The 26,312-nt window shown below is 41.4% G+C and overlaps 1 protein-coding gene across 1 annotated transcript in view; it reads left to right on the top strand.

Moving 5' to 3' along the window:
- The window catches only part of tnika (TRAF2 and NCK interacting kinase a), a 58,117-nt gene extending 33,709 nt beyond the window's left edge, over window positions 1-24,408 (top strand). Inside the window, exons 6-35 of the mRNA XM_053335052.1 lie at window positions 164-254; window positions 859-989; window positions 1,080-1,134; window positions 2,124-2,202; window positions 2,647-2,822; window positions 3,749-3,815; window positions 3,940-4,138; window positions 4,934-5,050; window positions 5,858-5,944; window positions 6,983-7,195; window positions 11,467-11,631; window positions 12,242-12,425; window positions 12,471-12,517; window positions 13,067-13,173; window positions 13,593-13,708; window positions 14,298-14,395; window positions 14,567-14,590; window positions 15,446-15,514; window positions 17,021-17,127; window positions 17,260-17,362; window positions 17,511-17,657; window positions 17,835-17,949; window positions 18,101-18,271; window positions 18,407-18,550; window positions 18,885-19,019; window positions 19,262-19,362; window positions 19,651-19,800; window positions 21,771-21,930; window positions 23,037-23,176; window positions 23,327-24,408. Of these exons, the coding sequence (XP_053191027.1) occupies window positions 164-254; window positions 859-989; window positions 1,080-1,134; window positions 2,124-2,202; window positions 2,647-2,822; window positions 3,749-3,815; window positions 3,940-4,138; window positions 4,934-5,050; window positions 5,858-5,944; window positions 6,983-7,195; window positions 11,467-11,631; window positions 12,242-12,425; window positions 12,471-12,517; window positions 13,067-13,173; window positions 13,593-13,708; window positions 14,298-14,395; window positions 14,567-14,590; window positions 15,446-15,514; window positions 17,021-17,127; window positions 17,260-17,362; window positions 17,511-17,657; window positions 17,835-17,949; window positions 18,101-18,271; window positions 18,407-18,550; window positions 18,885-19,019; window positions 19,262-19,362; window positions 19,651-19,800; window positions 21,771-21,930; window positions 23,037-23,176; window positions 23,327-23,410 (3,582 nt within the window). The 3' untranslated portion in view covers window positions 23,411-24,408. The remainder of the gene's footprint in view (window positions 1-163; window positions 255-858; window positions 990-1,079; window positions 1,135-2,123; window positions 2,203-2,646; window positions 2,823-3,748; window positions 3,816-3,939; window positions 4,139-4,933; window positions 5,051-5,857; window positions 5,945-6,982; window positions 7,196-11,466; window positions 11,632-12,241; window positions 12,426-12,470; window positions 12,518-13,066; window positions 13,174-13,592; window positions 13,709-14,297; window positions 14,396-14,566; window positions 14,591-15,445; window positions 15,515-17,020; window positions 17,128-17,259; window positions 17,363-17,510; window positions 17,658-17,834; window positions 17,950-18,100; window positions 18,272-18,406; window positions 18,551-18,884; window positions 19,020-19,261; window positions 19,363-19,650; window positions 19,801-21,770; window positions 21,931-23,036; window positions 23,177-23,326) is intronic.
- The last annotated feature ends 1,904 nt before the right edge of the window (window positions 24,409-26,312 follow it).

The following is a 26,312-nucleotide window of genomic DNA, read 5'->3' as shown; positions in this document are numbered from 1 at the left end:
TGGGTTTTTTTGCTCCAAAATATTTTTACTATTTCTAGCTCTACAAAAAGCTACTACCACTACATCCTGTTGCAAAAAAAGAGTTTCTTTATATAGCAATATTGATAATCTTGACATGCTGCAGTGGCTGTCCTTCACAGTGTGTCTGTGTCGCTGTCTGCAGGGTCTGACTCATCTCCATCAGCACAAGGTCATCCACAGAGACATCAAGGGACAGAACGTCCTGCTGACTGAGAACGCAGAGGTCAAACTAGGTCAGTCTGTCATCTAACCCTGCTTGACAAAAAAGCTTTAGGACTGCGAGGGCTGTAGGAGGTATAAAGTTTCAGATGGCTCAGAGGTGTGTGTGTGTGTGTATGTGTGTTTGTGAGGCTTTTCTTCCTTTTATGCTGAATACAGCCTACTCATCTCCCTGTACCTCTGCCACTGTTTATGGTGTGGTGCAGATTGCTAAAGAAGGGACTCTCCTCTCTCTCTCTCACTCTCACTCTCACTCTCACTCTCACTCTCACTCTCACTCTCTCTCTCTTACTCTCTCTCTCGCTTACTCTCTCTCTCTTAGCTCAGTGAGGAGGGAATTATAAAGTGTGTGTGTTGTAGTGTTTGTAAATCGGGCAAGTTATTGCAGGTTGGGTAATTCTTTCCTGTTTAGAGTCCATTATGGAATTCAGTAAAGCCCACTGGTTGTTTCACACACGCACGCACACACACACACACACAAACACATACACGGTGGAAAAACAGACAAAACCCCACATTAAATAAATATACTGTACACTATGCCCTGACATATTGTGTGTGTGTGTGTGTGTGTGTGTGTGTGTGTGTGTGTGTGTGTGTTTTTGCATTTGCCTGTAGTGGACTTTGGTGTTTCGGCCCAGTTGGACAGAACTGTCGGAAGGAGGAACACATTTATCGGGACGCCATATTGGATGGCACCAGAGGTCATTGCCTGTGACGAGAACCCCGATGCCACATACGACTTCAAGGTGCTTCAACAACCTCCTCCTCCTATGCAGATATCTTGTGCCTTTTCTTGATTGCCTGAAGTATTTATGCACTTGTCTCTTTCACTGCAGAGTGATTTATGGTCATTGGGGATCACAGCAATAGAGATGGCTGAAGGAGCACCACGTACGTACCCAGTCAATAACCTACATCTTAACCCACATCTTAACCTACATTCTCTGCTACACATCATTTCTTAGTGTTGCTATAGTAGATCACTATAATCAGTGGCAGATCATTTTTCAACTCAGGCCAGTGCTACACATCTTAAGCCATATTTTTAATGAAGGCCAAGCAACTGATGTAAAATTTGTTGTCAGATCTCTGGGCTGCTGCCCAAAAAGAAAAAAAGAGAAAGAAGAATGCTGGTGTTTCCTCTTTTGTCTATTTATTTTCTTATTCCTAGAGGTGCTTGCACATGCTTGCTGTAATTGGAGGTAGCAAGTCATATTTTCCCTCCTATTAATTATGGTTAATTAAAAAAAGCTACTTCTAGGTGTAAAGTTGCCCCAGCTACAGTTGGTCATTAATCACAGTAAACCTGAAGGACATTATTTAGTTTTGTCAAGGTTGTTCTGTTCTATCCTTGTGTTTTGTTTATTTTTTTAATACTCATGCAGAGATTTAAAAAAGACTTCCAGCTGGAAAAGAACATCTCAGTGTGTGCCTTATGCCAGCAGTTGATGAAAACTGGCAGTCATCTTGCACACATAGGATGAAATGAGGGCGAGGAAATAATCCATCCAGAACATTTATATCTTTTATTTTATTTTGGCTAACATTTTTAGCTGAACACTAGCTAAGCAAGGTTTGGAAAAAATGAAGTAAGGAACCTGAATAACAAAATGTTATAGTAGGCCCATTTTGGCTTCATGTTCTTTAGTAAGATGTTTCACCAGCATAGGCATTCGATAAGAAGAAAATACACTGTAGGTGTATGTGTGTGTGTGTGTGTGAGAGTATGTGTATGTAAAGCACGGATTGTTATCTGTATCGACAGCATATATTGATCAGCTGAGGGCTAATTCCAGCTAGCTTTGACTATATGCCATGATAATGTTTAGTACAATTACCTAGAAACATTCACCCTAACTCACCCGTATCTGACTCTTCAGCGCTGTGTGACATGCACCCCATGAGAGCCCTCTTCCTTATCCCACGCAACCCAGCTCCCAGACTCAAGTCAAAGAAATGGTGAGTGTGTATCATGATATCTACACTTGCTGTGCACATTTGCACTCCAGTGAAAAGAGTCCAGAAATTAATTGTATTGGAAATATTACTATTGAGCATTTACATTTAGTTTATGTGAAGATAAATGGATTGATAAATACAGTCTAGAAACTCTATGATGTTTTTTTTTTATATATTCTCTTTAAGTTAGTCATTTTTTATCTGAAATGTTGTCCAAGGTATTACTGAAGATTAGAACCAAGAGTTAAAATGGTACCCAATATATCCTTACCAGAATCAGTATCACAGGTTAAAAATTGTCCATATCTGTAAAATGCTTTATTTATTTATTAATTCCTTGGACATTCGTTACTCACTACAGTATGTATTGTACATGCATTTACTGTGGATTTCTCATGTATATATTTTTTGTTTGTGTGTGTGTGTGTGTGTGTATGGTTTCAGGTCGAAGAAGTTCCAATCATTCATAGAGAGCTGTCTGGTGAAGAGCCACAGCCAGAGACCCAGCACAGAGCAGCTCCTCAAACACCCTTTCATCAGAGACCTGCCAAATGAGAGGCAGGTCCGCATCCAGCTGAAGGACCACATCGACCGCACCAAGAAGAAGAGAGGAGAGAGGGGTGAGGAAGAACACGTGCTGAACATGTGCACATATGGATCTAAACATATACAGTAGATTTATGCACACATGGCGACAGTTTCATTAAGTTGTTACGCTTGATAGATGATTAGTGCTTCTTACTCAAAATATTTCTTTGTATTTTGCCGCACCAAAGCTCGGCTCCAAAGCAAATAGGAACACCCCATTACCCACCCATTGCAGTCAATGTGTAACTGAAATGCTGTGTCACACACATATACACACATAAATACACACAAGCAACAAGCGGTATGTTGAAAAAAATACAGCTGCAAGGGTGAGATGTGAACGCTTTCAGATTTACACACTAACACAAATCCTGACACACATGTAATGTCACATTCATGGATTTCAGCAGAGCGAGAAATAACAGTGACAGACTTCTACTCCACTCCACCATGACATACGAATACACACTCCATCTGAGTGATAGACTGACATTCGCACACAGAGCTGCGCTTCAAGAAACAACATACTGCAGGGCGGACGTCGCAATGATGTATAGAAATGTCTTGTCATTGTGAGGCAGTGGTTTTCTGCAGCTGTCGCTTTTATCACATTCGGACGACAGGTCCATGCGGATGTGTCTCGGGAAGAGCCAAGCCTCTTGTGCTACCCTTTTGCTTTAAGCCCCGTTTGACTGAATGAGCTCCGAGCTAATGTTCTCCACCTCGCTACACACAGTAAAATTACAATTTATACTCTTATTCAAAGCGGCTAAAAGAAAGTGCCTTGAAGGAGTGAGGACCTGGGAATGTCAAAATCGTGAGCGGTTTAGTAATGAACAAAGGTAGTTCAAGTGAAAAATGCCAACTGTAAAATAGAATAGCTTTGCTCTCTGCTGGTTATCACCTCGCTCGCTTTTATTTTATTCTCTCTTTATTTTCTCCTTTTTTTCTGCATCAGATGAGACAGAGTACGAATACAGTGGCAGTGAAGAGGAGGATGAAGAAAGAGACATGGGTGAACCAAGGTCAGTGTCTTCACATATGTGCATGTATACACACAAACATATTGGGCAACTTTTTTTTCCCAAAAAATAGTTTGACATCCCTTGAATAATTCACTACCCTTCCCTCTCATTGATCTGTTTCCAGCTCTATCATCAACATCCCCGGTGAGTCAACCCTGAGGCGGGACTTCCTGCGCCTCCAGCTGGCCAATAAGGAGCGCTCGGAGGCGCAGCGGCGGCAGCAGCTGGAGCAACAGCAGAACGAGGAGCACAAGCGCTTACTGCTAGCCGAAAGACAGAAACGCATCGAGGAGCAGAAGGAGCAGAGGAAGCGGCTGGAGGAAGTAAGCAGGAAGAAGTTTAAGGGGGAAGCTTTAACCATGACCTTTGAATGAGTATGTATGATTTTAGGATGGATTGCCCAGATTTACCTATGGGGATTACATCAGATAGGGACATTCAGATAAATTCAAGTACATTTTTAATCACCAAAAATTATCACTAGTCATTTTGAAGTAACTCCATATATAATTCAGCTGCTGTTAATACATTCACACACCAAAACAATAAAAGAAACCCTGTGTTGGGCTCTCCATTCTCTCTCCTTTGAAACATGTATTTTCAGCTATAATCGGTCTAAATTCTGGATGTTCAAACCAACAAAACCATAGGTTCACCATATGGTTTAGGCTACAGCAATGAAATAGAGCAGTACGGAGACACGCACACACATGTACGCACACAGACTTTCCCCAGTGTCCTTCTCTTAGTTCCAGAGAGCAGGCTTACAGAAGGAAATCCTTAGCCCATAATCTGTGCGCTCTCTCTGGGTTCCCACCAGGGTTTGCCTCCCAACGCACGGCTAAGCACCATGACTCAACTCAACTGACATGACCCCTCCGCTCTGGGCCAAGTGTGTGTCTGTGAGCATGTGTGAGCAAATGCATGTATGAAAGTAAAGCATTTGTATCCTGTGTGGATGTACTATCCCAATATCGCCCTTTATTTAAGCCAAGAGCCACTGTAGAAATCATGAAATGTAAGAAATGTATTTGATTTTTGAATTTCTGTTGAAATACTAAGTCTATTGTGTGACCTGATGAGGTTCTGTCCTTCCCGTGCTTCTGTTCTCCTGACAGCAGCAACAGCGAGAGCGTGAGCTGAGGAAACAGCATGAGCGGGAACAGAGGAGACGTTACGAGGAAATGGAGCAGCTCCGCAGAGAGGAGGAGAGGAGGCATGCAGAGAGAGAACAGGTTCATACATTTGCTTTTATATTCTAAACAGATACAGATATGTAGACAGGCAGTATAGTGCTATAGCCATGTGCAACCTAATGATGCAAACATTGAAACTAGAATATTAAATTATAGCCCATTTTCTGTCTTTTCTGAGTCACTCTGTTTTTACTTGTCTCCTTGAATTACCTCAGTTTTTTTCTGTGGGAGGGGGTTTATAGTTTCAGACACATGGAGCTCGGACAATTTTAATCTGATTTATTCTAACTCTGCTCATGAATCTTGCTTGCATGCAATGTCCTAAAGACCACGTCCTTCTCCTCTCTGATTATGTCCATCTCTTTTGCAAAAAGGTGTGACTCTATGAGTTGGATTTAAAGCTAGTGAGTTGATTGCCTGAATTAAAAAACAAACAAACAAGCAAACAAACAAAAAAAAAAAAAAAACAGAAGCTACTCAGCGTTCCTATTTTATTTGGCTTTTTTTCTCTTGTCCTCTTATGAACTTATTCTGGTCTGTTTTTATGTTTTTTTGTCTGTCCTTCTCCGCTCTGTTGCTCTCCCCCTATGTTTCGGAAAAATATCTTCAAATCTGTTTTTTTGTCTCTTTATCATTGTTTCCTTTTGTAATACACTACAATTGATTGAGAATACGGTCTCCATCTCTTCTTCTAGCTTCTGATTCTCATCTTCCCTCCTCGTTCACAGCCATCTCAGGAGATTATCTTCTCAATTTCTCTTTCTCGCTCTGCCTTTATTTGGATGCTTAGATTTCCTGATTTTCTCTCAATCTACTCCTATGTTCTTGTGCCTACACGCTGCTCAGGAGTATATCCGTAGACAGCTGGAAGAGGAACAGAGGCAGTTAGAGATTCTCCAGCAGCAACTACTACAGGAACAGGCGTTACTGCTGGTAACCATAGCCCTCCACGTGCTACCACTGCTCCCCAACTGTGCTGTGTGGCCCCCTATCCTGACTGCATGCACCTGAGTAATAGTTGTACAGAAGAACTGTGAGGGAATCCACAGTCTTGAGTCACTCTAGCTGCTAACTAAAGATTTTTGAAAAAACATAATGCTGAAACAATGTATTGCTCATATCTAATGCTTGTGTTGGATGTCTTCATGTCAGCGATTGCATGAACAGAAATTTGGCTGGATCTCAGAGGGTTCCCAAGAGGGTGGAGAAAAACTGTTTTGTCCACCCCAATCATTTTGGCCCAGACAAAGTGAAAACATCCAGGAGAAAATAGGACATAGTTGGTTTCCACAGAGCGCCCCAGTCTGTCACAGCTTTGTGCTTTATTAGTGTTAGAAATCACATTAAAGACCTTTTCAGCCTTTAAGGAAAACTTTTGAGATCCAATCCATACAAAACGCCACAGAACCTCAGGGATGTGTCCTCCCTTCATACTGCCATCCTTCCTGCCTTGATCCCTCCTTCCCTTCCTACACTACCTACCTTCCTTTCCCTTGTCTCATGTCAAATTCTTTTGTCTGATGATATCCTAGTCTCCATTATCCATTATCAGCCATGAAATTGTGATTGTAATCGTGGAATGTGTGTTCTTGTTCCATCTACGTGATCCCAGTTGTCAATATTTATGTTTATTAGTTCATTTGTGAATACATGACCAGAATTTGGCATTGGTGACAGCATTTGCAAATACACATACAACAGAACAGTTAAGCCTCCTGCAAATTACACCAAGTTCCAATTGGAACTATTTACAAGTTATCCTAAAGCAGTAATATTATATTAATATTAACTCACCTGCTTTGGTCTTGATTTCTGTCTCCCTGTGTTTCTTTCTCTACTTTTGTTATCCCACTTCTTCACCCTTTCTGCCTTCCTCTCAATCTTTTTTTTCGGCTGTCATTCTCTTTCTGTTTTCTTTTCCTGTCATTCACTCCTTTCCTCCTCTCCATACTCCCTCTTTTCTCTCTCCAGGAGTATAAGCGTAAGCAGGTAGAGGAGCAGCGGCAGGCAGAGCGGCTACAGAGGCAGCTCCAGCAGGAGAGAGCCTACCTGGTGTCTCTACAACAGCAGCAGCAGCAACAACAGCAGCAACAACAGCAGGAGGGTAGGCAAGGAGAGAAGAAACCACTTTACCACTACAAAGATGTCGTCAATCCTGCTGACAAGCCAGCCTGGGCTAAAGAGGTATATCACAACATGCATGACAGACATACAAAAACATGCATGAAGATGTGTTAATATGTGATGTGTTTCTTTCCAAAATGTGAAATTCACCTTTCATGGGTGAGTAAAAGCATCTGCTTGTCAGCCCTTATGTACATTACACCCAGTGGCCTTCTTTTGCTCTAGTAATAACATATCCAACAGGTCTTATTTGAAGCAGCAGTCCTGTGAAGACATTTGAAGGAGAACAAGGGGGGATTCCACTCAAAGGCCCTGAATATACTTGAGAATTAACAATTCTGCTTTGATAATCACACTGCGATATCTTTTTTGTGTGTGTTGGTTTTTTTACTCACCTACCTCTGACTCTGACTCCTAGGTCCCGAAGCAGCAGCATGCTCATGGTAACCCACCCCGCTCCCAGCTACGACATCACCAGTCATTCAACCAACCAGCTTCATCCTCTGCCTCCCATGGCCAACCCAGAGCTCAGGCCCCTAAACGAACCCCATCCCATGCTGCCCAGCTCCTCTCTGCCCACCTCCCCCATATCCATATTTCACTAGATCCCGGGGAGCCGCTAGATCCTGGGCTGAAGCAGGAGATAAGCCAGCAGGTCAGAGAGTTTAGGGCTCAGAAACTTAGTCAGAGGGGCCGCAGCCCAGGGCCCATTCAGGAACACAACCAGGCTTCTGGCCAAGGGCCTAGTAAGGGACCTAGTAAGAGTCAGAAAGAGCATTCCAGGCAAGGGCCAATCAGTCAGCCTAATCCAGTACCCAACCCTTATCCTATGGGGCCCGGTAATCAGAAAGAGAAGCCTAGAGACAGGCCTGTCTCAGCTCCCAGTCAGGCTGCCATCCAGGGTCTATTGTCTGCAGACCCACAGCTTAAGGCCCATCAGTCTCAACCTCAGTCCCCAGGACAGGCCCAGAAACCTCAGTCTGGATCTAACCATGTGCCCATCCCTGCAATCAAACTGGTTAGTGACCGTACTTACAGCAGGTCGCACTCACCCTGCTATAGAATAGATGTAGATGTAGAACCAGACTTTCAGGGAGGGTGGAGAAAAGAGATGAGGCCAGCCCTCAGCCACGAGAGCCTTATGTTGCCCTCGGACTGGGATGTCACACCATGTGACTTCATTGACCCCCTCTCTCAATCCCTCCCTGGAAATGCTCTCCACTCCGCCCTACAAAGAGGGAGGAACTCCTACACACCTGTCTCCAACAGTTGCAATCTGCTCAAACTCCCTGATAACAATCAAATCCGTTGCCATGTTTCTGATAGGGGCAGAAGTAATGAGAGATCCAGAGGCAGAATGCAGAATGCAATGAGAAGTAGCTCTTCTTCGTGTGACCTTAGCAATTCTGCCCCAGAAAAAATGCTTAAACAGAGCCTGGATGCACGCCATCTAATGAGCAGTCGCTCCTCTGAATGCTTGGTATCCAAGACTCCAAACAGTCCACTTCCTTGGTTGGGCCTTTCCCCTTACACCTCTCGACAAACCTCATCTAGCTCCTTATCCACATCCCCAAGCTCTACCAGTACTCTTTCCCCTTTATTCTCTCCTGAAAACGTTGTGTTCAACACGGCCCACAAATCTTTTCCACCTCTCCTCCAGTTGCCTGGCCAGACCCCCTCTCCCTACCTAATCTCACCTGCCTCTACTCCTCATTGCTCCCCCTATGCCTCTCCCTTTGGATCCCAGAACCAGATCTACATCAGATCTGTTGGAGCAGAGTGCTAGACACTTCTCCAAAGCTATGTATATAATAACACACACACACACACACACACACACACACACACACACACACACGTTTGTACATCTATATTTGTGATTGAACTAAATTTCTAGCCCCTGTCCCCAATCTTACCACATTTTTGTGTGTATTTAGTACTGGTTGATACCACATGAAAGTTTTGGTACACACATTTATTTGATGATGCTCAAAGTTTAAAAAATAAACTCTTGAGCTCTCCTTCCACCAGTAAATGGCTCCAGACCAGAGCAGAATCCATGTAAATCGGGTGTTATTTGTCTCCCGACTCTCTCCTCCAGAGTTCCCAACATTTAGCAGCTGTCTGTCCCTCTGCTCTGTCCTGCGCATTTACAATATAAACATCACTGCTTTTTGGTAACAGCTGTGGCCATTACCATTTGAATAACGTGGAAAAAATTCAGATGGAGTTGTCCTTTAAACACTATAGCCTAAAAATGTGCCCAGTTCACCTAGCTATGAATCAAAACTGACACCGCCTCTTAAACTAAACTTAAATATAAATTTAGCCCTAAAACCTACTCTTAAACAGGTCACTGTGAAAAAGAGGCAAATATGTCCTCACTTTTGTAAAAAAAAAAAAAAAAGTACTATCTCAAGGTCTAAAAGACAAATTAGTCTTCACAAAGATAGATGTAAGAGAACATGCATACATATTGTACATACATAATGATGCACATATACTGGAATTGTTTTAATTTCTTCAGAAAATATTCTCTACTGGGACTGAGATCCAGAGAAGAGGGTTATTGTTCAGGGACAGTTTATTATCATCCTGATCCCTTGGTAGCTTAGTTTCTACAACCTGACCTCAATTCCCCCACCCTGCCAGCCCCCCTCCCCTCCAAGTCATTCTTATCACCCAGTGCCCTACAATGCACCATGACAAGCCAGCTCCTAGACATACTGGTGATGATGTCATCTGGGAAACCCACCCATCCCAGCTTTTTTTAGGTCAGTTAACCAGTCAATGATCTCCCAGCTTGGTGATGGGTGCTGGCCAAGTGGTGGTGGAATCCTTCTAGCAAACCTGGATCCTCAGTGGATGCGCTCTCTCCTCCAACTACTTTCATTCATCTTTTTCCTTGTCCTTTCTTAGTGTAGATGCAGCAGTGGTCGAAATTAACTTCCTTCATTTTTCTGTTTTCTGTCTCTTAAAATCTGCCATAGTAGGAAAGAGCTTTTGGATGGTAGACTGGAGCAAAACTAAAATGATTAATAGACAAAGTTTGAAGAAATAAGCAGCGCCATCCAAAAGGTTTTTCGTCTGTGAAGAGATTTTCTCTTATAGTAAACTATAACTCTCTTGTAGGTCAGTTGAAGTTCATGCTAACCTCTGACTGCTTCTACAGATCAAACTCTAAAGAGCTGACTTCGATCCCAGCAGAACTTTTCTTGAATCTCTGTATATATGTTTCTTTTCCATTGGTTCTCCGTAGTTAATTACTATCCGTCTACATTTGTTTAGCTGCCTTTTACCTCAAATGAATGACTAACATGCTGGATAGACTGTTTTTTTTATTTTGAGTTTACACCACCAGTTGCCTCAATATAGATGACTCCCTAGCAGGCAACTAGCAAAGATTTGAAGAATGACACAAGTGATGCATAGTTGTTTTGACCCAGGTCATAATCTTGAATAATCCTACTAGATTATGAGCTCGTGTGGAATTACAGAAAGTCTCCAAAGGGTGTAGTTCTCATTGCACACGCTTGTTTACCTGGGGACTATTGACACTATGCCCTGCTGAGCCATGACTCAAACCTCCATGGATCATTGAGTGGATTGTTCAGAGTGGAAAAGTGTGATTTGGGCTCTGTGAGCATTCCTCGGAGGCCTCTCTCACTGCACAGCAGATAATCTGATAATCTGATTACATTGGCAAGAGGAGCTTTCTGCCTTCCTCACACACAGATATTTGGTATAGCATTGAAGCACACACACACTCCAACAAGTCAGCGGGAACAGTCGCAGAAACTCTTATGTACACAAACAATTAGACATGGTTTCTCATGTGTGCATACGCTATCAGTGCACACCTTCACATGTGCTCAAATCCTTGATTTAGGTTTGAATGTGGTGTCTGCTAAAGGAGATTAGGGATAATTCTTGACCTTTCCCCATGCACAGCCACCAGATGCTGTTACTCCTCAACTGTATATGGGACATGGAGATATGCATAGACAAATAAAAAAAACAAATTCCCATGAAAGACCGTTGAGACAGGTTATGACATGCAAATCAAAAATGAATTTGTGAGTCATGAACATTAAAACCAAAGGCGTGAAAATACATGTTAATAATGGTACTAGTAAAAGTACTAATTAGTTCCTTATGCAATCATCAATGTCAGTTACACAGAGTTGTCCCACAGAGTTGAGCAATGTTTTGGTTGTCTGGTGGCTTGCAGGGGTGCTTCGGGTGGCAATAACTCATAGTTGGTACAAATGTGGTGATTAGTTGTTCTGCGTGTTGGGCTGTGAGTGACAGTGGTATGTGACCTGTCCCAGGTGGAGGAGCGATCTAAGCTGAACAGACAGAGTTCTCCAGCACTGCAGCACAAATTGTCCAACCGCATCTCCGACCCCTCCCTCCCTCCCCGCTCAGAGTCCTTCAGCAGTGGGGGCATGCAGCCCGCCCGCACCCCACCCATCCACCGTTCCATCGAACCACAGGTGTGTGTGTGTGTGTTTGTGTACAAAAGAAGGCATGTAACTGATTGATGTGTGTACTAGTGATTTCCAAACCACAATCACGAACCTCTGTGTATCCCTTTTTTAAAAAAAGTTCATGCCTCCAATACAGTCAGCCTAACTCTCTCATATATCTTTCTCTCTCCTTACTGTCTTTCCTCTTTCTAACCTCCTTTTTTTTAAATCTCAATCCACTTTGTGTCGTTGTCCTTTCTTTCCCTACAAATTTCCATTTTCACCTTTTCTTTAATTTCCTAATCTACTCTCTTCCCCTATTCTGCTATCTCTGTCTCCTTTCCTCTCCCTCCCCTCTAACTGACCTTTTTCATTCCTTTCATTTCTCCTCAATCACATTGTCCCCATTTCTTCATTGTTTACCTCTACCTTTTAATCTTCTTCTGTTTCTCCATTCTTTCCTTCTTCCCCCTAACATTTATTTTCTCTTCAACTTTTTTCATGCACCATTTCTACCTTCTTCTCTCCCTTTTCTTAATTGTTTCCCTCTCTGTCCCCACCAACCTCAACTTGCTCCCATACACCCACCTGGCTCCCGTCATCTCTCCCTCTTCCCCTGTCTCTTTCTGTCCCACAGATGGCTCATCTGGTTCCAGTGAAAACCCACTCTAGCTCCATGTCTGGCTCTCAGTCACTGCAGGACCAGACAGGTTCAGCTATGAGTGAGGGCATCAGCGTGGGCTCCCCCAGACCTGAGATGCCCCGTCAGAACTCAGACCCCACCTCTGACACACCGGCACCCCAACCGCTGCGTATCACAGGCAGGGAGGAGCGGGAACGAGATCGGGAACGGGAAAGGGACAAAGATCGGGACAGAACTGCCTGGCTAAGAGAGGAGGATATCCCACCAAAGGTCCGAGAATCATAAAGACACACCATCACTGATGATGTATAGATTTGTTTTGGTTTACAACTATTTTAATATAGAGTTACCTAACCCTAACGCTACTTTCTATGAAAAGTAGTATTATTGCTTTGGATCTCAGCAATACTATTTGTATGCTGAGTTTTATTCATTGTTAGTTTTACATTTTACTATAGCTTTAATGTGTAGTGCATGTTTAGTGTAGTGTATGTGTTTGCATCCTTGTACATCTTATGTACACATGCTATATACATCCAAAGCAAAGATAAACAAAACCCTCATCATGCAAATAACATATTTAATGCTGAAAAATGCTGTTGACTTTCATACATGACAACACAAAAATGACTGATAACATGTCATATCCTGCACATTTACCTTAATCTTAGCTTTGTTCACATTGTTAACCAGGACAGGTGTAAAAAACTGCAAGTTGCAGAGAGGTTAGAGTGTCACAACCCACAGTGTTGTGCTGGTCTTTGTGTTTCACCATACAACCACACAGATATATTACTCTGATCTTGTTTCTGTGTCCAGGTCCCCCAGAGGACCACTTCCATCTCCCCAGCCCTGGTCAGGAAGAACTCCCCTAACGGAGGAGTGGGTCTGGGACCTCGCACGGGTTCTCAGCTCATCCGGGCTAGGTAAAATTCATATTAGCACACTGTGCACCTCTAAAGTCTAACTTAAATATCTGAAAACACTTTTACCGTACCTTTACCTTTGGGCCATTTAACATATTTAAGCAGGATCATTTTGGCTTTTTTAAACTTTTCTTTCTCTTTGCTGTTATGTTTTAACAAACTCACTGTCATAACAAAAAAGTGCGTGTGTGTAGAGTTACCAAAGACTGCTGTAGGTGTTAAATTAGATTAAAGTTCAACATTGCTTAGCAGAACTTCCACCATGCTGCATCGATTCTGCTCTAACATTGCAAAAGATGCCAAAGATTATTTCAAGATTATTAAAACATTGCAATCCTATAACTCGTACATCTGTATTATTACATGCTTTTTTATTAAGAACTGGTACTGAGTGAAAAAACAATGATTCCTTTTTTTAGTAACCCAGACCTGCGACGCTCAGAGCTCTCTCTGGACGCCATGCTGCAAAGAACCTCCTCCAACTCATCATCATCATCCTCCCCTTCATCTCAGGGAGGCTCAGCCGAGAGGCGAGGTATAAAAGCACGCACTCAAACATACAAAACTACTCTCATTAACTCACACACACACATAAAATGAAAACAGACATAAATTAGCAAATGCACGGAAACACAGTATGCAAATGGTGAACTGCACAAACACATACACTCACAGGGCTTCAGCGGGTTTCAGAGGCTATCAGCGGGACATTGTCAGTCGCAGTTCTGCTCGGATCAACCTGTCTGATGTGCCCTGTTACTCTCAGCCTCTGGAGAGATAGAAGAGAGGAAATGAGAGAGGGAGATAGAGAGAGGCGTAGAGCAATGTGTCAAACAACAGGCCAGAGGGATATCTAAGATATGCATGGATCTCCCCCTGTCAAACACATGGTTGAAGTATGATAGGGCAGATTTTTCTTCATGTTGTTTCATTTTGCAATAAGGTTGACAGTCAGTGTCACCAAAATATAAACTGGCATCAAATATAAAATTTTCACAATATCTTCAGACAAATTTAGTTTGAAACCTTTTAGACAAACAGCTTTGGAACCTGTCTTTTAAACCAATATCTTTTTTTAAGTGAATGTTTTTGGTGATTCTCATTAAGATTGATTATGTATCTAGGTCAAACCAAGCAGGAAGGATCCCCTCCGGGAGCCAATCAGGAGGCAAAACCCAAACAGGAGGAGGGCCGTGAATCAGCCAGACCCAGCAGACCTGCAGTGAGTCACACACACACACACACACACACACACACACACACACACACACTTACTTTCTATGGGAGCAATCTCCTCTCTGGGAATCCTCTACGGGCCTATTCTCCTTTTTTTCTGCTATTCATCTGCTTCTTTCTTTCTCTGCCTCTCTCTCTTTCTCCTTCCATTCTTCAGAGTTATAAGAAAGCCATAGATGAGGTTAGTAACACTCGAGTCCCCTTTCCTTTACCCTGGTTTTCCTTTGCCTCGATCTTCAGAGCCTCTCTTTTCCCCCCTGGCATGGTGGAGTTAGTTGGCTTCACAAGAAGATGACTTTTCTCTTAATTTTTTTTAAAAACTTTTAAATATCAGGGTGTTATGGTGATGGCAATGCATGTGTGCTTCTACACACATACCTGAAAGAGTGTATGCAGATGTGTGCCTGTGCAGGTTTGTTTGTAGACATGCATGTGTTGTGTGATCTGTGTGCGCGGGTGTGTGTAACCTGTACTGCCAAACACCTGAGCAGTCTCTGAATCTCTTTTCCTGTTTCTCTGTTGTCACGGTTACGGGTCAGGAGGAGCTGGTAAGCCCACCGTGTATGACGGTCCTCCCCCCCGTCTGCATGATTTGGTCTGATCCATCAGCTGGGTTGAATGGGGAGGGAGTGACCACGGGCCTGTTGGCATGGGGGTGTTTGGTAGAGGGGGTGCAGATTGATCCTCTTTCTACTTATGACTCGTGTACAAAATATTTGCTCTGAAAATGTGAATAAAAGTGCTGATCTGTGATCACTTATGTCACAAAATAAATATTTTACTGTTGCTAAGCAAAAAAAGTGGCCTCAGATAAGCACTTTTGTTCCAGGACACCTATGTTTATAGTCCCGGATTTTTGTGTGGCAACAAATCAGTCAATCTTGTCATAATGTCTTACTCTTTGCCCCTATATTCTCCCCTCATCCTTGTATGTGATTTGATCTCTCACTACTCAGGTTATGAGACTGATGATGGACAACAGATTAACTAACTAACTTTGCCTCTTGCTCCTCTCTTCTTCTGTCTCTTTCTGCAGGACCTAAGTGCATTGGCTAAGGAACTCAGAGAATTGAGGGTGGAGGAGGGGACCAGACCTCCAGTCAAGGTAGAATGACAAATGATACATTTGTTTATTTTGTCACAATAATAATGGGAAACTTTTTTTTTTTAATTGCTATGACTATAATTTGTTCTTTCACCTCATCTTTAATTGTATCCTTGTCAATGGTCTAAGGAAAGTCTACATAAGATTTATGATGTGTTCTTAAACCACAGACATGTTCATGGCTTGCACCTAAAATAAGTGCAGATAAAAACACAATAAACTTATAGTAAGAGCTTTGTTATAAAAGCGGTTGTGCAAATTAGCCAGATGACAGATCCTTGTGACAGACAAGAATGAAAACATGACCTATGAAGAAATCCAAACACAAAATCTGCTTTTGTTTATAGAGATTCCTGATAAGTGTACTTTCCAGATACCAGTCATCAGCAATTTATTCTTTCACCTCACCTTTAATTTGATTTCCTTTATAAATGTATGAGGAAATATTCCTGACATGTTCTTAAAGCACATACATACTTGTTCATGCCTGTTTGCACACACAGAAACCATATAAAGAAATTAAAAAGAAGTCAGTAATACCCCATCAACTGTAAAGAGGGTGGAGCGCAAGACTCTAAATGTAACAATCCTTAAAATGTGGAGCATTGCATTGTGGAATTATTAGCAGAAAGTAGTGTACATGCCATGGCATCACTTTTTTGTTATATGATGGAATATTTGAGGGCACTATATAGTGGATATATTTATACAGCATTCAGACACGCAAATAAAATGACAGAGGGTAAATGTATATTTGTTGAGGAGTGATTTCAGACACAGCCAAAATCTGCTTTTGTTTTTAGAGAGTATTCCAGAGAACAGTTATCAGGAATTTGTTCTTTGACGTCATCTTTATTTTGACTGAGGAAAATTCTAAGGAAAATCTATTCAGATTCATGATGTGTTCTTAATTTGTGTTCTTATTCTCATTAGTCAGGTTGTATTTGTAATTTGAAAGTGCATGCCAGGTGATACTCACGCCCCACTCATCCGCATAAAAGAACATGAGACTACTTGTGCATGTACAGAAACCACAAACAGAAATTAAAAAGCCCCATCAAGTGTAAAGAGGGTGGAGCACAAGACTCCAAACGTAAAAAAAACCTTGACAGTTCTGAAGTCGAGGTACTGCTGCAGGAAGTGAACACCAAACAAGCTGTCATATGTTGTAGCAAGAGTAGTGAATATAAAATAAAAAATCAATTATGGGATGCTGTTACTCATTTGGTGAATGCTGTATTCAAAGAGGGGCACACAGCTGATAAAGTAAAAAAAAACATTGTGAGATCTAAGTTAATTTGACTCATTATTCCTCTCCACTGTATGAACATTGAGATTTTGAAAGTGTGCGTCCACATAAATTCACATGTGTATTGGTGGGGAATTTAGATACAACAGTAATTAGTCCCTCCTTTTGTCTCAGGGTTCTGTTTTCAGAAGGTTTCTCAACAGTTCTCTTTATTTAATGATCACGTTTTTGTTTGTACATCTTGCGTTCTGATAAAGGTGACAGACTACTCGTCCTCCAGTGATGAATCAGAGAGCAGCGATGAGGACGGGGAGACAGTGGGGCATGATGGGACTGTTGCTGTTAACGACATCCCGCGCATCATGTAAGTTGTCCTCTGTTTTTGTTTTTCCTTCTCTCGCTGTGTTTTTTTAATGTATTTTTTATTAACTGTGTGTGTGTGTGTGTGTGTGTGTGTGTCTCTGTGTGTCTGTGTCTGTGTCTGTGTGTGTTGCAGGCCAGCAGTGCCGAGTAGCAGTGAGTCGTACGGAGGGCTGACAGAGGACTCTTTGGGAGATGCCTATAATAGCTCCAAGGACGGCACTCTGGTGATGAGAGAGGTAATGAATGTGCACATAAACACACAAGTCACATGGATTCAGAGATGAAAGAATGTAAACAGAGAAAACACTATTTTTGGTTATATTCTGCCATCGAACTCGGTATATTTTGCTATTCAAATTTCATTTCTCAACTCTCAACTCTCAGGCAGAGGAGAGGAGGAGAGGTGGTCACACAGAGAGTAACGGCTTTGGGAATCACAGTAACCATGGTAACCTTCCCGACCTGGTACAGCAGAGCAACTCTCCCTCAGCCACACCCACAGCCCTGCAGGAACTTGGTGATATGGCTGAGGTCAGACACACCAACACACCCAATTCTAAATATCATGCTGTAAATAAAACACGAGTTGAATTAATTCACATGTAACAAAGAAATAACTAGTTTAAAAACAAATTCAGCATTTTCTGTATGTCTATACAGCATTTCTAGGCTGCTACAAAGTAAATGCTCACATTTTCTGTTTTACAGTTTGGTTTGGGTGGGTCCAAAGCATCCTTCACCCCATTTGTTGATCCACGTGTCTATCAAACCTCCCCGAATGATGATGATGATGATGATGATGATAATGATAACTCAGCAGCAGGTAAGAAAAGTACAAAGAAGCTTTGGTTGCACATTTTACATATTTAGCCATAACATTTGTATTGTAAACAACAGGAAATATTGTCAGGTGTCAACAAACAACAATATGTGTGTTTCACTATTTCTCCATCTCTTTTCCTTTTGTATCTCAGCCATGTTTGCAAATGAACTTATGAGGCAGGAGCAGGCCAGACTAAATGAAGCCAGAAAGATCTCTGTTGTCAACGTCAACCCAACAAACATCAGACCCCACAGTGACACACCAGAGATCCGCAAATACAAGAAACGCTTCAACTCTGAGATCCTGTGTGCTGCACTCTGGGGTACATCCTTCATCTTACTTACTAAACACAAAACAAACACACAAAAAACAGGGAAATCTTGAATCAGAAAACCTCCATGTGTCTTTTGGTGTATCTTTCTGTGTCTCTGACTCTTGCATGTTTGTGTATGTTCAGGTGTGAACCTTCTGGTGGGGACAGAGAACGGTCTAATGCTGCTTGATCGAAGTGGACAGGGAAAAGTGTATAACCTGATCACCAGACGGCGTTTCCTACAAATGGATGTGCTTGAGGGGCTCAATGTGCTAGTCACCATATCCGGTTAGTCTAATATACTGTAAACATCTACACTATATGTACCCACACAAGTCCATGTGGATTGATTTAACATGCCAGTCCACTCATCAAAAAGTAGAGTCCTGTTTACATCACAAAAAAAAATGCAGATCGTTGCTCATAACAAGCTTGTGCTTCTTCAGTTTCTCTCAAAGTACACATCTGAGTCATGTAGGTCATTCACAATGGCCAGATCAGCTTCCATTGTCTACTTTTAATTAGGAACACAAATAGGTTTCTGATGTAGTCTGGTGTTTGTCACAATATTCCAGTGAATTTGATTGAGTTTGTCTTTCTCCCTTTGTCTCTCCTCTCTCAGGGAAAAAGAATAAGTTGCGTGTCTACTACTTGTCCTGGCTGAGGAACAGAATATTACATAATGACCCAGAAGTAGAGAAGAAACAGGGTTGGATTACAGTTGGGGAACTGGAAGGCTGTGTGCATTATAAAGTTGGTAAGTGTGTGTGTGTGTGTGTGTGTGTGTGTGTGTGTGTGTGTGTGTGTGTGTGTGTGTGTGTGAAATGTTGCCACCCTTTTACCTTGTTATACTAGTTATACTCCCTCTTCATCTTCATCAGAGATATGGATCAGTGAATGAGCTCTTTGTACTGGGAGGCAACAGTGTTGAATTGTTCAAATGTCACTCTCAATTCCATCTAAGCTTACATAAGTATATTGTATTTGTTATGTTTCTAGTTAAATATGAGAGGATTAAGTTCCTGGTGATTGCCCTGAAGACATCTGTGGAAATCTACGCCTGGGCTCCCAAACCTTACCATAAGTTCATGGCGTTTAAGGTACGAATGCACATACAACTATACACACAATAACCCTCACATGTATAGATGCAGAATTACTATATATGTATATTGTATGACTATGAGAATGTTTTTCATCATATCACAAAGTTTTGATTTGGTTGAATCAATCATTTTGTCATTTGTTTCCTTTCTCACTCAATGCCCCTCTCTATTTACTTTACTCCATCATAATCCTCTATTCCTGAATGTCTATGCTTCCCCCTATCTCTTACCCTATTTCACTTTTTCTCCTCTCCCTCCCCTGTCTTGCTCTCTGTCTATCAGTCATTCACTGAGTTGCAGCATCGTCCCCAGCTGGTTGACCTTACAGTGGAAGAAGGTCAGAGATTAAAGGTCATCTATGGCTCCAGCGTGGGCTTCCATGTCATCGATGTGGACTCAGGCAACCCTTACGACATCTACATTCCCTCACATGTAAGTGCAGGGCTTTTGCTTGTATGCATCTGTGTGTAAAACGTTTTTAATTCTTCAGTGAACATATTTACCCGCAGGATATACTGTAAGGCAAAGTAGAAGGAGAATTTCTCACCACCACAATTTTTTTGAAATCTCTCATCACCAAGCTCTTCTGTATTACCTGCAGATCTCCTGCTCAGCAATGGTTGACAGTGACTCATACTGTCCCACAAGGATTAGCCTACAGGAATACAATTGTTTAGACAAGTTACCTCTTTGATTGATTTACTGTTGGGCAAGAACAATGTATGACAGTCGTACCTTTCTTTTTATCAGATTTTTTTATGGTTTGCGTCTGTAGTAAATATTGTTGTTAATCTATATTAAGTGCACAGAATGTAGCTCAAATTACAGAATATCACTCAGTAGTAGCTGCCACCAGAATTCGTTTTGCAACAAAGGTCATCCAATGAGTATTACTGGCAGGAAAAGGTCACTTATTCTTTTAGCATACTTCTTTTTCCCGTGACATCATGCAGACAGCCATGTAGGTAGTCACTCACTCATGGAAGCTACAGTATGAATATATTCTGGTACTTGCACACAGATTAGTTTGTTCCATGGTGCCTTCACTAATCCCGTGCTTTTGCACTCAAATCAAGTTCAAATGCAGTTCAGCCAAAACTCTTGATTTAGTGGCAGTATTTCAGTCAACATAAATCTCTGGGAGCAGATGCGAAGACACACAAACATAGCATAGTCTAAGTTCAACATGATGATATGATGTGACTGAGGTTATTGCTATGTAGTAAGTACACCACAGGAATATGCTTGACCTCTGAGGTGATTGTCTTTTACTGTTTCCGCCTTTCATCCACACTTCCTTTTTCTCTCCTTCCCTGCCAACTTCTCTTTCAGTGTGCCAAACCGCTAAAGGTGATGTCCTGCCATCCACCCTTTAGATTACGCCAATAGATTTTTTAGTACAACCCCATAGTAGAAGCACAGCAGAACTACATGTGTCTATATGTAGTACAGTTCATTAGTGTAGATATTAATAGATAACTTAGTTAGAAAAATGTTTGCATGAATAAAAATTCATCTTACCCAAAACAGTCAACACAAGGCTCTGAAAGGATACTGCAGTCACAGCAAGATTTTTTTTGGTCTTGCGCTGGAGCCACAACAGAGAACTACAGATTCAAACATAATTCCACATTATTATAATTGGCATTACTCTCAATTGAAGTGAAGTTTCACTCACTTTACATAATTCCAACCACCACAGTATGATGCGTACTGCTATTTTCTGATATCAATTTCTTTTCTCATGTTAATTACTTCCTTTACGTGTGAAGAAGTGTGAGAATAATGTCATTCTGCAGAGTTCTTTCTCATGGGTTTAGATGAGTTTTTTCATGTTGTAATCCCTTGTTGTGCTCCTGAAGTGTAGATGTGATATATATTTCTTATCTCATGTAAATGACTTTATTTTTTTCAAAGTAAGCAGAAGTGTGGCAACAAGTGTATGTAATTCTGCAGGGTTCTTGTGTAAATGCAGTTTCTCATGGGTTAAGATGAGTTTTTTCACTAACTTGTCACTCATTTGTTGTACTGATATAATCCCTTGTTGTGCTCCTGGGGTGTAGTTTTGACCTCCTAATAGCCTGCTGGCACAAATATAGGGGGTTGTATCTCTGGTCTACACTTGAGTAAAATGCACAGATTCAAGCTACTGTTTTTTGTTTTTGTTTTTTTTTAAATTAATGACGCGGCTGCCAAATATCAGGGGCAACACCCTGATATTTGGCAGCCCCGTCATTCATTTAAAAAAAAGCTAAAAAGCCAGCCAAATTCTGTTTCATTAAATGATGAAACCTCTATAATCAAATTTAGATTATGATTGAATTTGACAGCTTTATTATTAATAATTAATTATAATTAAAACCTCTGATATGTCTGTGCGTGTGTATCTGTTTCTCTATTAGATCCAGAGCCAGGTGACACCCCATGCCATCGTGGTGCTCCCTAAGACTGATGGGATGGAGATGCTGCTGTGTTACGAGGACGAGGGTGTCTACGTCAACACATATGGTCGAATCACAAAGGACGTGGTGCTACAGTGGGGAGAGATGCCTACCTCTGTTGGTATGTCACACCCAGATGTGTATTTACGTGTGTGCTCTGTTGATTTAAATAGTTTTATCTACACTGGAATCATGAAGACATTATAAAGAAATAACCAGATTAAAAAAGTCATTTAAAAGTCGCCAAATTAGTTAAGAAATTGTGTGTGTTAGTGTTTTGCAATGTAGATCAAAAGTGTTGTAAGGTCTCTGAGAACTGAGCTTATGGGGGTTCACATAAGGTTTAATTACATTCAGAAATCAGTCTATAGCATCAGCCTTCACAGGAAAGTCCCTAGAAGTGCTTAGCTAGAACAAAAAAGGAGAGGGAGGGGTAGTGAGGGTAAAAGATTGAGAAAGAGAGGAAATATGGATAAAGCTGATTAATGGTGAGTATAAAAGGAAAAGTGAGGGTGTACAAAAAAGCGCTAGTTCAATAGAGAATATCATTTCATTTCTTGTATTTTAGTGCCCTCATGTGGCAGTCAGGGAGGTAACACTTTCTTATCACATCTGGACTCAACTGTATGTTGTAAATTTGAATACCTTAGTTTATGGAACCCGCTTTCAGATTTTTTTTAGTTGATCGTACCATGAACTTGTCCAGTTTCAGCAAGCATTCATGAAATGTCCTCAAGTTGCAGTGGTGTGTTTCTGTAGTCAAACCCCATCTCGAAAACACAATAAAATACAACTTTGCATCATTGCATTATCTCAGGGGTTCTCAACCTTTTGCAAGCTGGTTTGCAAAGCTGGTTCAATGCAGTTGGGGCCCCACCTCCTCCCGGCGCCGCCCACTCACCCCCCCCCTCCCCCTCCCCCCAACTGCGCCACCTTGCATAGATAGATAGATAGATAGCCCTAGGCTATTGTTATTATCATTATTATCATTATTATAATAGTCCAACCGCTTGCATTTCGACATGGGGTGAATCTGCTGCATCTCTTGTCTCTGTCAGTGAGTCCGTGATCTTTCGTGATTTTTTTCCCCCTCTCGCCCTGTGCTCATGCCCCCGCCCCCCCCCCCCCCTTCCGGTTGAGAACCACTGCATTATTATCAAAAGAAATAAAATATCCATAACCTCTCAAAAAATGTGAAACTAATCTGTAGTTTTTCCTCTTTTGCAGCCTATATCCATTCTAATCAGATTATGGGCTGGGGTGAGAAAGCCATAGAGATCCGCTCTGTGGAGACGGGTCACCTGGATGGAGTCTTCATGCACAAGAGAGCTCAGAGACTCAAGTTCCTCTGTGAGCGAAATGACAAGGTAAAACCCAGTCTGATCACATGCACCTTTCTTTGATGCTTGACCCATTACTTACCAAAATAACATTTAGTAAATAATGATTATTAGTGTTTTGTCATTGTTGAGAAATGATCATTTTAACAATGATTGTCTCCCTCTCTCTCTCTTTAGGTATTCTTTGCATCTGTGCGTTCAGGAGGTAGCAGCCAAGTTTTCTTCATGACCCTCAACAGAAACTCTATGATGAACTGGTGATGGCTCCTGCAATTGTCCGCTCTGCCTCACTCTCCCATCGATCAGCCCACCTTGGCTCACGGCACATCTCACAAATGAACATGATCGACGAGTGGCCATAACTGAACTCTTTAACACTGGAGAGACTAAAAAGGTTTAGAAAAAAAAAGTCAAAGTTATTGTAGAGAAAAACAACAACGACCTGTTCTAAATGAAGAGACATGTTACCTTAGATTCTATCAGGTCATGCAGAAGCCATGGTTACTCAACTGACTGGCAAACTGGTGCCACTGACTTTCCAAATATTCTCTTCCTTCCTTTTTCTCTTCCCTTGTCTGTAACTCTTTTCCCCTTTTTATCTGTCTTTGTTCTTTTCTCTCTGCAAGGACCAGTGCATTCAAGTGTTCATCAACTTAAGAGCTGCACTTTACACCTGCCTCCCACTGTCTCTTCTTCCTTTTGTCCATCCCTTCTTCATCACCAAGTCTCTGCTCCTTCCCCTTCCATCTAGTCATCACTTTTTCAGTACCTTGACATCCTTGTCCTCCATCTCCCTCACTTGTTGTCAGCCATGTGTGGGTCCATTCCCTGAGAACTACACCACACAGGCTGAAGGAAGAATAGATAATCCAATTTAATCTAGATTTAAATATATACTTCTGAATATGACAGTGCAGGGAGGGCAGCTGAGAAATGACAAATCTACTCTGAATATTGGTGGTGAGAGCAGAAAACCTGATTGATTTTCTTCTGTGTCACTCCCCTCCTCCTCCTCCTCCCCTACTTCCTCTTCTTGTCATCATTTCAGGCTCCAAGTAGACTGAATTTTGATTTAATCTTCAATTGCATTTTTGCTGATAGAGGTGCAATGAGACACTGCTGTCATAGGCAGGTTGTAACAGTATGCAAACATGATGTCTGTGTCCCTTTAAAATGAAATCACTGGTCCACTTTGCTTCCTTTCTTTCTGCGTCCCTCCTCCTGTCAACCCCCATCATCACCAACATCATCATCATCATCATCACACCTTTCTTAAAGTCTTTAAATTCTGAAGGTGCTGCATCAGATATACTGTAATATTACAATGAACAATGAGAGTGTCATTCTGTTCATTACATATATGTTTAGTTCTGTTCTTTTCCTTTTTCTGTGTAACAGTTTGGAGTCAGTCAGTCTTGAAGCTTGATGAATTGTACAGCACATGTGTGTCCCTGAATCAGGAGTGTATGTCAGTGTGTGTGTGCGTGTGTGTTTCACTTGATGTGGAAATTAATCCCATTCAAATCAAGTTTGAATCAAAGTGTGACATTGAAGTCAGTGTCTAGAAAAAGAGTCAAGTAATTCAGTCTCTGTGTGTGAACTCTGACCTTAATATGATCAAAGCAACACTGAGTGTATTTACATGCAGATTTATGATAGTATCTTCTTGGTATGACGTTTATGAGTTGGTGTATCTAAACACCATGCATTTTGAAATAGGTAATATTAGAGGTTGATTTTTTGAGTATTTTTTCTCTTTCCTTTGACACAGAAATATTCAAAATTATATGGCTATTTGTAAACAAAGTGACATGAAGAACCATATTAACGCCTCAACCTGAATTTGACCTGAACAGGATATGAGCCGGTACCCCGAATACTGTGTGCATGTGAATGCACTCATTGTTGAAAGCTGTGGTGTCCTCTTTGAGTCATGCTCCTGTGTGATTGGTTCTTCTGATTTTGGCTCCTAACTGTTTGAACGGTGCCTAGCATGATGTAAGCAAAACTAAAACAGAGGCCAAAAGTTTATCACTTACATTATAATTCAAATTTCTATTGCCTACAGGCTCACTTTACACTGTTTTCTTTGTGTTATGATCTAACTTTTAACACATAGTTGATGTTATTTGCCTTTCCTAATGGAGATGTGCATTAACGAAGCTGAGACTTGATTTATTCTTTGAAAGGAGTAACTGAACATGATACAACCTTACAATTTCATTCTAAATCATTAATACATACTGTATTCTATTTATAACACTATTGAGGGTGGACTAGTTAATGCATACTCATCCATGTTGGAGAGCAATATAATGCAGATTAGTCTTTTTTTGTTGGATATACTGTAGCAGTGTTGGCCTATGGTTGACCAAGTTGAGATGACACAAAAGAATACACGTTCCCCAATGACATAATCATCACCTGAATCAAGTGTTTCAGTTAAACAGGTTTCTGGTATATTTTAAAGGACTTTTTACACTTGCATTGAGTAGTTGTTCCTGTGCAGCTGTAAGTTAGGTTCACTGATCTCTGTTAGGGGGAGCAGGCTAACATTTTAGCAATAAAGAGCCGAGCTGAAGAAACCACTGTCTTCCCTATGTGTGTGTGGGTGTGTGGGTGTGTGTGTGTGGGTGTGTTTGTGTGGGTGTGTGTGCATGCATTTGTGTGTATGATTAATGAGCAAGTGTGAATGGGGCATTAATACTATGTTTGTCCATTATGAAACTCACTCTTCCCATTGGAAATGCTGATGGTCATTACACTGAGGACTCTCCTTTCAAAGACAAAACCACTGTATTCTTTATTCAGTTTATTTCCTGTTTTCTTTATTTTTGAAAGAGCATTACTAATGTCCTGTTTTGGGATTTATTTGTTTTGTAAAAGAGATGCTGTAAGAGAGAAATAAATGAAACTAGAGCATTATGCTGTCCTTCTGGAGTCGTGTTTTTTCATGGATGCCTGTTTTGCAAGTGTGCACTTTGTATCAGCTTCGGCTTAGACCCCTTAGACTTTGCCCGCCCCTAAGTGTATCATTAACTGCAATAGTGTGTGTGTCATGTGCGTGAGAGAGGGAGAGATACAGAGTGGTGCCCAGATGTCAGTATTACTATCAAAGAACAGGGTTGCATCTGAGCAACAACAGGTGCTTGTTTTTGCTATT

Source organism: Scomber japonicus, chromosome 16 (assembly GCF_027409825.1).
Source record: "Scomber japonicus isolate fScoJap1 chromosome 16, fScoJap1.pri, whole genome shotgun sequence".
NCBI lineage: Eukaryota > Metazoa > Chordata > Actinopteri > Scombriformes > Scombridae > Scomber > Scomber japonicus.
This window is presented reverse-complemented; position numbering and strand designations above follow the sequence as displayed.